This window comes from Lacerta agilis, chromosome 3 (genome assembly GCF_009819535.1).
Source record: "Lacerta agilis isolate rLacAgi1 chromosome 3, rLacAgi1.pri, whole genome shotgun sequence".
Taxonomy (NCBI): domain Eukaryota; kingdom Metazoa; phylum Chordata; class Lepidosauria; order Squamata; family Lacertidae; genus Lacerta; species Lacerta agilis.
In genome coordinates, this window is record NC_046314.1 from 76,195,557 (window position 1) to 76,211,619 (window position 16,063).

Genomic DNA, 16,063 nt, shown 5'->3' on the forward strand with positions numbered 1-16,063 from the left:
ATCCTTTATCACTATCTAAAAATCTCCGATTCAGTGGAAGAGAAGATCAGCCGAGAGATCCAGGGGGAAGGTTGTGCAGAGCCTGCTACAAAGGTTACATAGCAAAAAATCCAGAATCTGCACTGTACCGCATACTCTACAGGGACCTGCAGCCAATCCTAGCTCCAATATATATATATATATATATATGAACAAATAAGTCTACAAATAGCATTTTGCCACCACTACACGGAACAGTCTCTCTCTCTCTCTCTCTCATTTCTATTTCAGTCTGGGACAAGAACAGCAGTGCCCCTTGTGGGATTTCCCATCAAATCATATGCATTTGTTCACCACACTGAACAGCCCCTTTGGACCAACACAAAGACCAGGGGAGCTCATGCCATTGGCAGGCAGTCTACCCTAATTTTTCACCAAAATAAGAGGTACCAACCACAATGTACTGAAACACGTTTATTTTATTTCTGTGAAGTAAAGAGAAAGTTATTCTGCTCGGCAAAACTTTTTGAAAATAAAACAAATGCTGGGTGGAAAACATTCTGTGGAATATCAGGTATTCTTGGATATCAAAGCGATGGAAAAAGAAGTAAATAGTACTGGCATGAAAATCAACTGTTACACAGCTTGAAATCAATTCATTACACAATACTTTGATTTTGTGTTATTTCGTTGTTAACTTAGTTTGCAGCAGTATAAATATATTACCAGCCCTCTTTCAAAAATTTTAACACCAATTTTCTGGCCACCTCACTCAGTGATTTTTCAGATATGAAAGCTATCAATACAATAAAAAGCTATTTTTAGATCAATCCAACCCTTTGGTATTCCAATTTTTGTTCAAATGATCTTTGGTTACGTTTAGTAACACTGTAAACAATGGGCCCAGTTCACAACCAGTTTTCACCACTGTAACTTCAGTGGAGTGATGATTGCACCCCCTGGCCCTGATCCAAGGCACCTGGAGTGAAGAAGGACACTCCATGCCCTTTGCTCTGATTATCCTTTAGACCCAAAATAGATGGATAGTCCATTCCCTCCTTCTGCCTCCCCATTCTGTGTTACACCCCATGCAGTGTAACAACACTCAACATATATCTTGTCATTAGATGCAGAGTCTTTGCCCCTCCCCTCCTTTGCACTTTTCACTCTGGTGGTAAGGAAGTTCATTTTAGAGAAACCTGTTTGTGTTTACACGTTTTTCAAACTTGATCAGGATAAATGTATTGTAAAGGTAAGAAATAGGATCCAAAGTTGCATGAAAACCTGTTCTGAGATTCCAAGGGGACAATCAAGCATATTTCTTCTCCAAGAGCTCCTTTGCTGACTGTTACATTGCTTTAGATGCATCCCTAAGCTCTTAACAGTACTCTGCTGTTCAAGGAAAAAGTTGCCAAAAATTTCACTGAACTTTAACCAAAGCAGCTGTTCGGATCCCCGAGAATTATTATTCATAAAGAAAAATGCCTCACATATTCAAGAGTGCCTTACCAAATGAAATATTTCTGTTTGGAATTATCTATTTTGCAATACAAATGGAATGGAATAATTTTTGCAGATCTATAGTAGACCTATTTCTACTACATTTATTCCTGATAATATTATGCACAGTTGCTTATGTCAGGCAAAATAGTTACCACTTGCTGTGTGGCAATGTCTATGACAACAACTAAGGATATTGCTTATTCTTCTTATCTCTTATATCAGACAAAGTGGCCTTGCACCAATATATCTGATATACAGGTTTTATCCAAACAGATCACACATTCTTGCAAATTACCTTTTTGATTTTGCAAACACTAATTCCTGTACAGCCCTACTGGATTATGCAAGTGTCTCCAGGATCCGATAAGGCCTCTAGTCCCATTTATACAAAATCAACAATGTTACAAACACATAGATCACGGACTCATGTATTGCTGTGAACCAAGCCCATTGTTGGTAGGAAGCCCATTTCCAACCATGTTTTGTTTCTTTAAAATGTCTTGGTGCAACCATGTCTTGTAATGGATTAAGTTGACATTGAACTTTGTATGTTATAAAATACCACATGTTCCTTGATTGTACTTTATGGGGACAACGGAACCATGAAAAGAACCATGCAATAAATATAGCATAATTACAAAAAGGGGTACAAAACATTCAGTATTCTAGTATTAAAGCATTTACAGTGCATAGGCATTCATAAAAGTTATATCATAACAAAACTAATGTTATATAAGCATGCAGCAATTGCCCTGCGTTTAGATTTTTTAAAAAAAATCACAGCACATTGATTGCTCAAATAAAAAAGAGGTAATTAAAAATACTTTGCAGTGGCAAATTTCATTTATTGTGTGCACTAGAAAATAGATCTATGCAACATGTCTAAGCAATGCAAATGACTCCTGCTTGGAGACTCTGTAAGGCTTGTCTCAAGTAAATAAAATATTCACTGTGTTTTTCTTAGGCTTATAGTTCAGACATAAAAATAACTAGAATTTAGGGACTAAAGGCAAATTGCAAAATAATGCATGCTTTTTCATAACTCCTTCTTGTGAATTTTCATCACCCTCTCTAGGTGTTCTTGATGTTGTGATTGTTGCAAATCCAGGTTAAAAGGAACCTGGGAATGCTTGATACTGCAGGTAGCCAGCATCATGCCCACAACCCTTAAACCCTGATTCTAGCTACATGTCCAAACTATACATTATAGAGTCTTAGAAAACAACATAGAGTCTTATCACATCAAGTTACCGCATAAGCTAGCCATGCAGTTTTCAAAGAGAGCTTAAGCATTTCTGCTCTTTGATGTCAGAAGAATGCATAAAGTAACAGACATACATTTTATGGTGCTATACAAAACACTACTGCCCCTGTAAATTCTATTCATGATTTTCAAATAGTAATTTTTTGGGGGGGGGACAGCGTCCCCCAACCCCCTTTTCTTATTTGTTTGTATTGGAGTTGTTGTGGCAAATCACAAGTTTCCTGGGTTATTAAAAAAAAGCAACCCACCCACACCATACTTTCCTAGTTTAGCAAAGAAGATTTTCCAGCCCATCAAAAGGATGATGGTGTCAGAATCCACCACTCATTGGATGTGTTTATAGACAGTCCGTAACTTCACATGAATCTCACTGTAATTTGATGGGGAAAATAGAGTAGCCAGGTAAACCTGTTCTTTGATTCCTATGATACTGTATTTGTTGTGTCTTAATGATGAAGTAAGAAAATGGGTAACAGAGCTATTCTAAGTGGGGTCATAGTGAGGAGGGGAACAGCAGGTTCATCGCCACATCTCAAACCTTGCCAGCTGTTCAATTTCAGGTTTGTTTGTTACTGCCAGTGAGGAATTTCAATCTTCCTGGGCATAGGCAGCAGTCCTGTGCAATATTGTACCCTATCCCCAAACCATCAACATTGGTAGGTGGGATTGCCTTCTCTGCTTGCCAAGATAACACATATATCAAGCTTCTAAATTGTGGTAGCTTTGACAGCACTTAAACAAGCAAAAACAATTCCAGATATATCTGAAACCTCACAGGCAGACATTGCCTCTCTTTTTTTCAATCAGTGCATGAGTTTGCATGTGTTTTTTGCCTGAAGGAGCACAAGTAATAAGGTTGGTCAATATCACAGAAGAGAAAATGAGCGGGGAAAACACTCTTCTTTCTTTTTTAGCTCCCAGGTGTTGAAAAATTGTGATTTAGGTTTTAGAGGGACATGGTTGGTCTTGCTTCTATGAAACAGCAAGAATTAGAAATTGCTTATTAAAGATTGTGAGAAAATTCAGAAAAGTGGCAATTATAAAATATGATGTACATTAAAGTTTGTTGAATGGATCAGATGAAAAAATTCATCCTTCAATGAAGTTGTTTAGATTAAAATTCCATTAAATGCCTGCCCTTTAAGAAATTGTTGTCCCATATATTTGCAATGAAGGAATTAATCTCAAATGCCTGGTTTCATGCAGTCAGCCTTATAGTAATTCAAGGAGGTACCAAATGAGTTCCAGTCCACTTAAAATAAGGCATTGACAGGAAAGTATTTGGGCTCTAATTTATTCGACTGGTCCCAAAAATTCCTGTAGAAGAAATATAATAAAGAAAGCAATTCTGACTGGAGGTTCCTCATAATGCACTTGAATGTTCCTGTATGTGCTCACATTAGTCTCCAAGCTTTGAAATCTGAGATGTTTCCAATGGAATCTCTTACTGAAATTTATTTTTAATTTAATTTCAGATATTTTTATACTGCTTAATACATAACACAGTCTTTAAGTGATTTTTGCTGTGAAAGTACAGAAGCAGTGTACGTACAGTAAGACATGTTCATTCCCTTAATACATCCTGACTTCAAAAGTCAATGGGAAGCTTTATTCTAAATTCCAGTTGTATCCATGGAGCAGCAAATAGGGATGTTCACTATATATTGGCCAGGAAGTTCTTAGTTACTTCAAAGGAGTAACAGAATATGAAGTTGCCATGTTAACTCACAAGACGGGGTTCCATGAGACTCCATTGTTTTACAGCAAATGCTACAATAGTACCCTAGAAAGTAAACTCTACCTAAAACCCATTAGCCTGAATAGAAAGAATTGCTCTAACATTCTACCTAAAATTGATTCTTTCAAAAAACAACAACCCTGCAATGTCTGTATTATACTTACAGGTAGGTAACCTCTCCTAGACAATGACAGTCCTCTTTCTCAAGCTCTGGGAGGAAGACCTTTCATTGCCTACAGACAGCAACCCAATCTTAAACAACTCCTCACCCACAATAATACAACAACCAGACTTAACATGGACACTAGAACCAGAGCCTGCAATAAACCTAGATGCCAACTTTGCTGCCACATACACCCGGACAACACCATTACTGGCCCCAACAACATCAAACATATCATCTCAGAACTATTTAATTGTTCATCTTCTAACATTGTGTATGCCATCAAATGCCAACAGTGCCCTTCAGCTCTTTATATTGGACAGACAGGCCAAACCCTATGCCAAAGGATAAATGGGCATAAATCTGACATCAGGAATCACAAGACAGAGAAACCAGTAGGAGAACACTTCAGTCTCCCAGGACATTTTTACAAGATCTCAAAGTAGCTGTCTTATTACAAATGAATTTCAGAAATAGACTAGAAAGAGAAGTTGTTGAATTGCAACTTATTACCAAACTTAAAACTATGGAGAGACCTGGTCTGAATAGAGACATTGGATTCTTATCTCATTACACATGACAAAGCTATTTTTAGCCATCTCACCCCTTGCTTTCTCCTCTAAGACCAATTGCAGTCGTTAACAGTCACCAACTGTTTTCCACACCTACCAGCCAATCACCCATTCCCACCACCCTTCGGAGTCATACCTCTCCCCACCCTCTCACTATATATAAGGGTCTGGTGACTTCTGTTTCAGTGTATCTGAAGAAGTGTGCATGCACACAAAAGCTCATACCAATAACAAACTTAGTTGGTCTTTAAGGTGCTACTGGAAGGAATTTTGTTTTGTTTTGTTTGTGTTATACTTGATATATTGAGCTTGCATCCTGATTTGATTTTTACAGTTTGTGTGGCTCTTAAACAATGCCTGTTGTTTATTGACCAATTTAAATTTGCCAGTATATGGATGAATTCATTCTACAAAATAGTGACAAGTAGCAGTAGTTCTAGCCCAAAGATAGGAGACAGGAGGAGAAATTGAATTTCACATGGAACAGAAGCAAATATGTTTCTTAAGAAGCTAACAATGCACAACTATATTGACAAGGCACCTGTTTCTGAGCAACCAGAAGATCCTTTATCTAAATCAGCTGGGTGTGGGAGCTCAAACGTCTAGCTTTACACTTCATAAGGCTCAAATTTGTCATTGATTCCAATGTTAATGCATAGGCTAGATCCTTCTCCATCCACAGAGGTATATTATAAGATAAAGGCGCATAAATATGGAAGCCAAAAAGAATCAACTGCTGAACTCAGCAATAGGCACGTACTTGTAATCCATACTAAAGAAGCAGGCATGCATGGCTCCAGCAAGGGAAAGAGAAATTTGAGAGGCAGGCTAAGCGACATCACAGAATGTGTGCTAACTCTTAGAAAATAGGATGCTGTTCATGCCATGCTAAAAACCCTGTAAAATTATCCCTGGACCTAGCCTTAAGACTTCCTCCACTAACAAAGATGTAAGAATTGGGCAGACAGGCTAGTTGTCTGTCTGGTCTTGTGTCACTGTAGACATTACCAATGTCTACAGTCAGGACGGTCTGGTCTCATGTTTTCATTGGCAATAAAGGACAAGATGGAACCACCAAGATCTGTGTTTTCACTTGCAGCAGCACTGCCAATATTTTGGTGCCTAGTGGCATCATACAAAGCTGTCACGTTGCATATGTTTGGGCGACAGCACAGTAGGATGGTTTGGGGAGTTCAGATGACCTCTTGGTACCAAGTTCATTCCCAGGACAATCCAAAGTATTGGTTTTGAACTTTATAGCCCTTTGCGGCTTAGGACTACAATATTTGGTGCAGCATTTGTTTCCATATGTATCTTCCTGAAGCTTAAGACCTTCTACAGTTGCCCCTGGCATCTGAGATAAGGCAGGTGGCTACCATTGACAGTGATTTCTCAGGGGTAGTGCCTCAGTTATGAAATGCTCTCCCAAGAGAAACTCACCAACGTCATTGTTTTGGGACCAAGCAATTCCTGCCCCCCCTTTAATCCTTTATGAGCTTTGCTATTGTTTATGCTGCTTCAGGTTTAAAGAACCGTATTAGTTATTGCTTTACACATATTTATAAATATTTTGCTTAAAGTGCATTTTCTGCGGAATTTTATTGAAAACCACCCTGAGAATTTTATTAGATGCTTATAATAAATAAATAACACTGTCAGCAGAAAACCACGAATGATCGAGTAATTGGTGATTCAGTGAGATTCTGCCTTCACAGCCATGTATTTATCAGTTTGACTAAGGTGGATGCCTTGTAATATAAGAAGCTGCACTCAGAATTCTTGGTCTTATTTATTATCTTATTAATATTTATAAATGACATTGTCTGCCCAAAGGCAGCCAAAGCAATATCCCCAGAAAGCGTCAAGACATGTGATCAGATGAAGGGAAGCATTTTGGTGCAGTTTGAATATCTGGTACATTATCTAATGGCAGCACCGAAAACTATGATAAGGAAGAAAGAAGCGGTGGGAATGGGCTTTTCTCTCATTTTCCTAAGAGATTTACGTCATCCTCTGAAGTATCATGAAATTCCTTTACTTCTTTACTTCTCCTATAAATCATTCTCAATTCTATATTTTGGACAATATGCTAAAATCTAATTTTGGAGTAACTGGAACTAAGGACCAATCTGATATCTGCGGAACTCTAAAGACTATTGTGAGCTAGATCTTGGAAAGGAAAGAGTTATCAAAGCTCTACTGAAATGGATAAACAAGAGTGGCAAAACGAATTTGCAGACTCAACACATCCACAAATTAAGAAAGGAATTACTGTGCTCTGTTTGGTTGAAGACAGAAGCAGTGAGAACAGCAAGCAGTCCTTGTGCAACCTGAAATCTACTAGGTTTTGTACCTAATTGAGACTAACCTAATTCAGTGTAAGTAACACCTCCCATGTTATCTTACCAACTTGCAAAGTCTGTAAAGAACGACAGACTTTTGCATTCCAACATCATGCCCAGCTTTTCCTCTACCTGAATAAGTGTTCTGGAGCACTAAAAGACTTGCACAGTATTTTGTGAAATCTATTTGGTCCAAATAAAAGTATTGTCCAAATAAAGGTATTGTCCTTTTTCTAACTTGAAATTTTCTAACTTGAAATTTTCTAATTTTCTCTTGAGAGTCCCATGGACTGAAAGAAGATCAAACCTATCCATTCTCAAAGAAATCAGCCCTGAGTGCTCACTAGAAGGACAGATCCTGAAGTTGAGGCTCCAGTACTTTGGCCACCTCATGAGAAGAGAAGACTCCCTAGAAAAGACCCTGATGTTGGGAAAGATGGAGGGCACAAGGAGAAGGGGACGACAGAGGATGAGATGGTTGGACAGTGTTCTCGAAGCTACTAACATGAGTTTGGCCAAACTGCGAGAGGCAGTGAAGGATAGGCGTGCCTGGCGTGCTCTGGTCCATGGGGTCACGAAGAGTCGGACACGACTGAACAACAACAACAACCATTTTCTAATGGATGAACATGGCCACTTAATGATTTTTGTAATTATATCTAGCTACATATTAGCTCTGCTGAGGATTTAAGGGGTCACAGCAGATGAACTAAACATTAATCAGCAGGATGCCGTGGAACAAAATATAAGCACAGTTTTGAGTTGCAATGCCAAAAGAATCAGATTCAAGACAAAGGAATTACCGTAATAGTATCCTTCTGCTTGTTTGGCACATGTAAGATATTACTTGGAGAAATAACTTCTGTATTAGGCTCCATATTAGAAGACAGATGCTAAAAAAAGTGGAAATAATCCAAAGGAAAGCAGTGGGAATGATTAAAGTTTTAGGAGAGAAGAGAAGCCAACAAAATTATCGATCTGTTCAGTGCTTCAGAACTGTCAGATCAAGTTGTAAAAGTACTATAATCTTTGAAGATAAATGCAGTTGTACATCAATACTACTGCATGCTTAGAAACCATAATTATAAGCTTTGCAGTGCAATCCTGTACATGTCCAGTCAATAGAAAGTACCACTCAATTAAATGGTGCTTACTTGCAGGTAAGTTTGTAGTCTTAATGCAAAATTATGTGTTATCTATTCACATATTTTTATTCATTCTCAATACAACCCAAAATAGTTGTATTATAAATATACCAAACATGGCAGGAAGCAGCTGTTCCCAATAGTGGACAAGTGTTTTGATTAATAGTAGCAGGAAAGAATAAATTGTTAGATCTATATCAAAATACAGCTGCCTACCAAAACAAATGCCTGCTGTTTTAGCCAGTCAGTGAAAAACAGTAAGGGAGATCTCATTGGGTAAGTTATTTCTCATCTGGGCACGCTCACCAATAAGGCCTTACCAATTATGTCTCAGCAACAGATGGGAATGGAAAGTACCTCTCCAGTCAAGGAGCAGGCATGCTTAAATGCAAGGAAACAGTCCCTCGGGAACCCTGTATCCAAGCCATTTAGAGCTTTAAAGGTCATCACCAACACTTTGAATTGTGCCTAGAAATGAATCAGCAGTTAGTGTGTCTGCAGCGGTATACGTGTTAATATCATCCCATGGCAAGCACCCACTAACATCCTTGTTGCAGCATTCTGGGCCCCAAGTGATATTTCTGATGACTCTCTAAAGGTAGTCCCCATGCACAGCACATCACAGTTATTCAGCTTGCATTACTGCAGATTATATGGGGAAGACATTGGAGCTAGAGGCACACAAACTCTGACATAAAACTATTTATATTAGCACCATACAGTGATGTCCAAGCATGTTAAAAATGGAGTCACATTTTAGCTGCTGAAATCCCCCCCCCAAAAAAACCTCTTTTTTCAGGGCTGTGGTGTCACGCAAGTCACATGACTCATATACGAGTGCAGCCCCGGACGTTGGAGTCCTGATTTTCCATTGCGACATGTTGGAAGGCATGCATTTATAGCAAGCAACAGTTATAGCTTATATTAATTTAAGAATAAGGCTGATTTCTTTTGGAAATCAATATTGCAATATGACAGAACACCCCAGAATTCCCAGCAGCAATTAGAAGGCTTTGGTGGGAATGCATTGATGGAATTCTGCCTGCAAGATCATTAATGCAAAACCCCACCAAGTCATATCATGCAGCCTTTTATATACCTGTACTAGAAAACTGTGAGCAGGATTGTGATCATGACTTTTCATCTAAGGTCATCTGAAATAAATGTTGTTGATTTATTTATTGTTGGTTTGTTGATTGTCTTTGAAATCAAATATATTTTCACCTCCCTATTATTTCTTGCTGCCAAGGATGCTCTGTGGTTTGGACAACATGCTGTATCAACAAAACCTTTATTTCACTGGAGTTGCTACAATTCTGAACACTGTTCCTCACATCCAGCAATCTGCTCAGCACTTGAGAGCTCTGATGTGACACATATGGAACACTCTGCCTGGTTTCTGCATTAATTGAAAATGAATGTGTACACAATGCAGTTGGTCCTGCTGATATGAATGTGGATAGCTGAATGCACCAGAGGTTCATTGTGCATCTAAGTGCCCAGAGATTTGTATCCTACACAGATACAGATTCCTTAAAAATTGTTGGAGCACAGACAAGTATAATTGCTTTTAGGATTGGTAGCTTACAATTATTACACTTGGGTGTGTTTATGCCTGTTAGTCTCACTGCAGCATTACGATTGATAAAGCCATTTAGCAAACCCCATTTAAGCAGATAAACTATGAAAAACACTAAACAAACCACCCAAATGCACAGCTGAAACACTGGCAACCTTGGCCTGGAACCATTGGCATGTGTGGGAAACTGCAGTCAAATGTAACTATGCAAGAGTGTGGTTAAGACAATAGAGCTGGATTATTAGACTCAGCTAGGTCACACACCTCCTTCTTTGATTAGGAAGAAAGTGAAGCCATCTCTTCCTGTTCCCTCTCCCATATGCCATGTAACTGACCAAGGAAGACATGCCTGAGCAAGCTCCAAGCTTAGAACACATATTTGAAGCTAACTTTCTGTATTTTCTACCAAATAGTATTCTGCTTATGTTGCCCTTGCTGCTGCTTGGATAAATACATAAACCTGACCCATGGAACTTTTGTAAGTAAAGAATTTTGAAGTTACTTAACAGTGTGTTATTTTGTTATTTACCCCACACGTGGGTCATAATGATTCATATTTTCTTCCCACAATAAGAACATTGCATGTTTGGACTTGCTGGCACTAGCTGATACTTGATGAGAGAGTCACACAGATTAATTTTGGTCCAACTGTTGTAGTGGGAATCTGCTCTGAGAAATTGTGCTAAAATGATTACCATGGGCTAGCATATACATTGTAAGCTATGCATTTCAGTGCTAGAAGTGAACATATGTATGTATAGATACCGGTAGATAGATAGATAGATAGATAGATAGATAGATAGATAGATAGATAGATAGATATTTTAATCTCTTGTCAGGACTGACCCAATCTATGATTTAAAAATTAAATTGGATTCTTAGAATCAGAAATTCTATAGGTCAAATTGTGATATATTACAAACTGCTACTTATTAATGGCATCATTAATGGCATTGGATATTAGGAAATAAATATGTTGTTTAAAGGGAAATATAGAATTCATTTTATTGTTGTGGTAGAAATTGTGAAAAAAGTAAAGAAATAAAGGTTGGTAAATTAAACCAAAATGATGCCTAGAACTTGAGCCTAAGAACATTTACCTGGAAGAAAATAAAACTGTAATCATTTAGACCCCCCTCCCCCAGGTAACCTAAATGGTAAAAAGAGGACTTTTTAAATAGTGAAACATCCCACACTGGGGTCACCATTTTATGGGTGAATCCACAACGCTGCTTTGCTAACAGAATCTCCAGTGGCTGTAGGCAATATCTGTTTAATCAAATTGATTTCAATCAGTATCCCATTAAAAGCTTTTTTCAAAAGCTGACATTTCAGATGTGCGTCAAAACAACATGAGCACAGTCCATTTGCACTACGATTGCAACACCTTCTACCAGCTACCTATGTGTGCAGATGAGTATGTACAAAGGCAGCTTGACACTAGGAGAAATGGAGGTCTGTGCATGTTTCTCATATCTCTGTCCAGCAATCCATCATCCGCACCATGCAGATTACTTATGCTCCAAACTTAAGTAATTTGCAATAGGCAGAGAGAGCAGAAGTAACAGGGAGAATGGAGACATGCTCAAATGTCTCGTTCTCTCTTATGATCTGTTGCACTGCCAGGGTAGGAAGAGAGGCCTGGAAACAGGACTCTGTCAAGACCTTTGGGAAGCCTCCATGCATGGGCTCTGTGCTTATGCTGGGTAATGCCCTATTTCATGAAAAACAAAGCAGGTTAGCCAAAGGAATGCTGGTACATATTAGTTCTACAGAAACAAAGTTACATGTTTACTTTAGTCGAATGGTAATCATTACTCCCAAATTGACAAATATGCTACTTTGGAGAAGAAAATTACATACACACTATTGCTGCCCAATGTAAAAAACAAAACAAAACAAAAAATATTTTTAAAATACCTACTTACAGTGATGAAGCAAGAGAATCATAATAAAATATTTTTCAGAAATCGGAGTTAGTTGGACTAGTATCCCATTGACTGAACAGTTAAAGTTGATTCAGCTGTGCCCTTTGCATCATGATTAGAGCAAAGCAAGAAAATAGATAAATTTTAATACATTTGGACTGGGCATAATGGGATAAATCAGGTCAATAATGCTGAAACAAAAAATGCTTCAGGATGATCACATACTGGAGATATATCATAAAGAGCTTGCTTATACCTGTATCTTTTCCTTTGGGTAAAATCTGTACTTTAATATCAACCAATCTAAGAATTTTGTTTAGTAATAAAACTTGCCTTGTTTATGCTAATCAGAAAAGAGAGGTAGGAATAACTCTAAAACCAAAGTATCAAAGCATGCTTTTTAAATTTAAATGTGATACCTCCAGACCAACAATAAAGCAGAAATGACATTCAGTTTCAGCAGTAACAAATCTAATATTTGTAAATAATTCAGTATAGAGAATATAGTTTAAAGAACATTTTATATAAGTGTGCTTTTTCCTATAAATTTTCTTTTGCTTTGTTTAAAAAGTCTATTGTCTGTAAATACGAAAGGGGAGATCAGTATCAGTCCCATTCTATTTCTCCATTAGTTGCAGTGAACAGCAAAATAGGCTTCAATTCACATTGCTTTGGGCAGTCTTATTTGCTGCTGCTTTGTTATGTTTGAAGCTTAAACAGTTTGGAAGTTTTGTGGTCGAACTTTTAGCATAATTTGAATACCAATCCCTTTCAAACACAGCTTTCAGTTGCTTGATGAGACTGGTCTTGTTTCCTGTGTCTGTTTGGTTGATGACAAGGCCAGCTCCAGCATTACGGTTAAAATAGGTCCCAACCCAGTCAAAATTACCTGCAAATAAATGGAAGCACATACAAGGATATGTTAACATTGGGTGTAAGTTTTCTCTAGAACAGCCATTGCTCAATCTCACCTTTCTCCACTGAAATCCTTTCCTTTATGCATGTCACTATGCTAAAAGTAGCTGGACCTTACTTTCCTACATGATGTTTTCGATGACTCACAAGTAGGGTGAGAGGGTGATGGATACTGCTATATATTTCTGATATTTTGCATTTAACATTTACCAACAAGCCGAGGTTTATCTAATTCTTAATTGTGCAATCAGTTGTTATTTTAGATTTGTACCGTATATACAAACAACAGCCTGGAATCAGATTATTCAATGCTTTACTTACCAATATAAGCTGCTGTGTCAGTCACCACATATTTGTTGCGATTTAGTTTAGGAAGAGAAGAGTTCTTCTGTTCCTTTAAATAACAAGCACTTTCTTCTTCAAGGTCAAAGAATTTCTGCATTAAAGAATATCAAGTTAGTGAAAGTTAATGTGTTGATTGCACTGCAGAAGGAAAACTTAAAGATGATAACGTACCGGTTTTGAAAAAAGTGAAATTATAGAATAAAAAAAGATCATGAACTAACCTCAGTTTAAAAGGATTTTATGGGAAATGACACGTTTCCTATACCTTTGCTGATTGCATTCTGGAAGATTTCCAAAGAAACTAACAGGTTGCTTTCAAAAGCCTGGTGTCTAATTGCCCGTGGGACTATACAAACAGGTTATTAGTCATGAAACTTCCATTATGGCATGCAGCAGCAGCTTTGAAATGAGCATGGCATTTTAAGAGAGGGTGCTACAGTTATAGGGAAGGGGGATTGCACCCTTGCCTGGGAAACACCTGAAGGCAGAAAACTATCAGCATCAGCATTCTGCAGGTGCGCAGCTGCAGGTTAACCCAGAATGTGTGCTGACTGTTGACAAACAGAATACTAATGTCACATGCCCATATACCCTTCTGGCTTGTGATATCCCACTCCTAGCTCACTGCTCTTCTGGGTTGTACCAGGCATTCTGAATACAGACGTGAAAGAAGAAAAAAATATTGGTAGGCTGCCACTTGCAAGATTTTTGTTCAGTCAATGTTCTTTATTCTCAGCACCCCTAAGCTATAGAGAAAATTGTTTTTGATGACCACACAATGGCATTCAATACACTGGAAAATGTATAACACTTTTCTCATTCTGCACCCAAAACTTTGGCTAGACTTAACTATCTAAGGGGACAGTATCTTCATGTGGTTTGAAGACAGCTTGTTTCCCTCAGTCATAGTTAACCCTAACCACGGGTTCACTGGTTTCAGTCATAAGTTCAGTTAATTAAAAACAGAACTGAAAGCTTCTAATTTCCTCCTTGTGGCTATGCTAGATGAGGAGAGTGGGAAAGCAACAAGTCCAAGGGACATTCATATCACATAGCATTATGTCTGAATGAAGCATGTGTGTATTACGCAGAAAGGAAGCAAGGTTCTGAGGAAGCTTCTTCCTTCATGTAATTAAGAAAAAAGGTGTAAAAGATGCACAGAACATTTCTGGAGCCAAGAAATACTTGTTAACCCAATACTTTTCAGCAATATGCTGTTCTTCAGAGCAATTTATATTATCAGCATTAATGAAAAGAGGCACATATTGGAGCCACAGAGTTTGGAATTGTCAATACGAAAACTAAGTGCAATCTAAGCAGAGAAGGTGCACTGAATGGGTGAGATTGCCCATTGTTAGACAGAGGTATTTGGCACTAGTCTGCTATTATTATTTTATGTTGACAAAAAAGAAGATACTGTGTTACACTTTAATAATCTGCTTCAAAATGTAATTCAGTTATTCGAAGTCAAACATGGAGTCCTCACTAGGCAACTGAACAAATTTACTTGGAAATTGTTTTAGGTTTATAAGAAACAACATGAGGAATACTTACAACTTTTAACCTACAGCCAGAAACTTCGGTGCAAATTGCTTTAAGAGATGAAACAAAGTTAAATGTGAGTGGATTTGTGTCTTTTGATAAACTTATGAGGAGTCGTACTTTAATATTGCGTAAAATCAGAGCTTCTCTTATCTTTCCATCCAAATATGGCCAATACCTAGGGAAAGAGCATCCAATGTTATTTACATAATTTTTTGAGAAAAAGGATTTGCTAACTCATGGAAAACTAAAGAAAACAAGAACCTCATCCAGCTGTGTCTACTGTGGTGCAGCTGTTAGCAGAATACAGAGTTCTGCATTATATGACTAGCCAGGAGACTAGAACTCAAGAAGGATAATTCAACAGCTGCATCATATAGAACTGTCATTAGGAACTCTCTAGGTGGTGAGATACCAGTGACTGAAAGGGTTGGCAAGGAACTTTCCAACTGATAATTATTATTTCGTTTATTTATTTATGAGAATCTCATAAAATAAATTGTCTAGGTGTCATACGAATAAAAACAGAATAAAAATGTATCAATAAAACCATAGTACAATAAAACCACAATGAGCTTAAGAAACAACCAGTGTGAAAACTGAAATTGAAAACCAGCACAATAAAATAATCTATGTAGCCACCAAATATATAGATTAAAACTACTATACCATAGGAACTTAAAACCAGATCTTAAAAGACCTGAAAGAAAAGAAAAAAAGTCTTAACTTGGCACAAAAAGATAGCAATGTGGGTGTTAGGTGGGCTTTGCTAGGGAGAGAACTCCATAGCTGAGTGCCACTACTGAAAAAGCACTTACGACAACCTCCAAACTTCTGATTGAGAAGGCACAGGGAGAAGAGCTTCCAAGATGACCTCAGGGTATGGGTAGAGCAGAGTAACTAGTAAAAATCCCTATCCAAGTTTTAGGGGATATATCTATATAATTTTATTATTTATACCCCACCCATCTGGCTGGTTTTCCCCAGCTACTCTGGGCAGCTTCCAGCAAAATATTAAAATATAATAAAACGTCAAACGCTGAAAATT

At 37.8% G+C, this 16,063-nt stretch overlaps 1 protein-coding gene across 3 annotated transcripts in view; it reads right to left on the minus strand.

The window, feature by feature from the left end:
* Positions 1-11,542: 11,542 nt before the first annotated feature.
* PLD5 (phospholipase D family member 5) overlaps positions 11,543-16,063 on the minus strand; it is an 82,254-nt gene continuing 77,733 nt past the window's right edge. For all 3 annotated transcript variants that reach the window (XM_033144354.1, XM_033144355.1, XM_033144356.1), the window contains 3 exons: positions 15,028-15,193; positions 13,450-13,564; positions 11,543-13,102 (listed from right to left, as the gene is read on the minus strand). In XM_033144354.1, the coding sequence (XP_033000245.1) occupies positions 12,870-13,102; positions 13,450-13,564; positions 15,028-15,193 (514 nt within the window). In that variant the 3' untranslated portion in view covers positions 11,543-12,869. The remainder of the gene's footprint in view (positions 13,103-13,449; positions 13,565-15,027; positions 15,194-16,063) is intronic.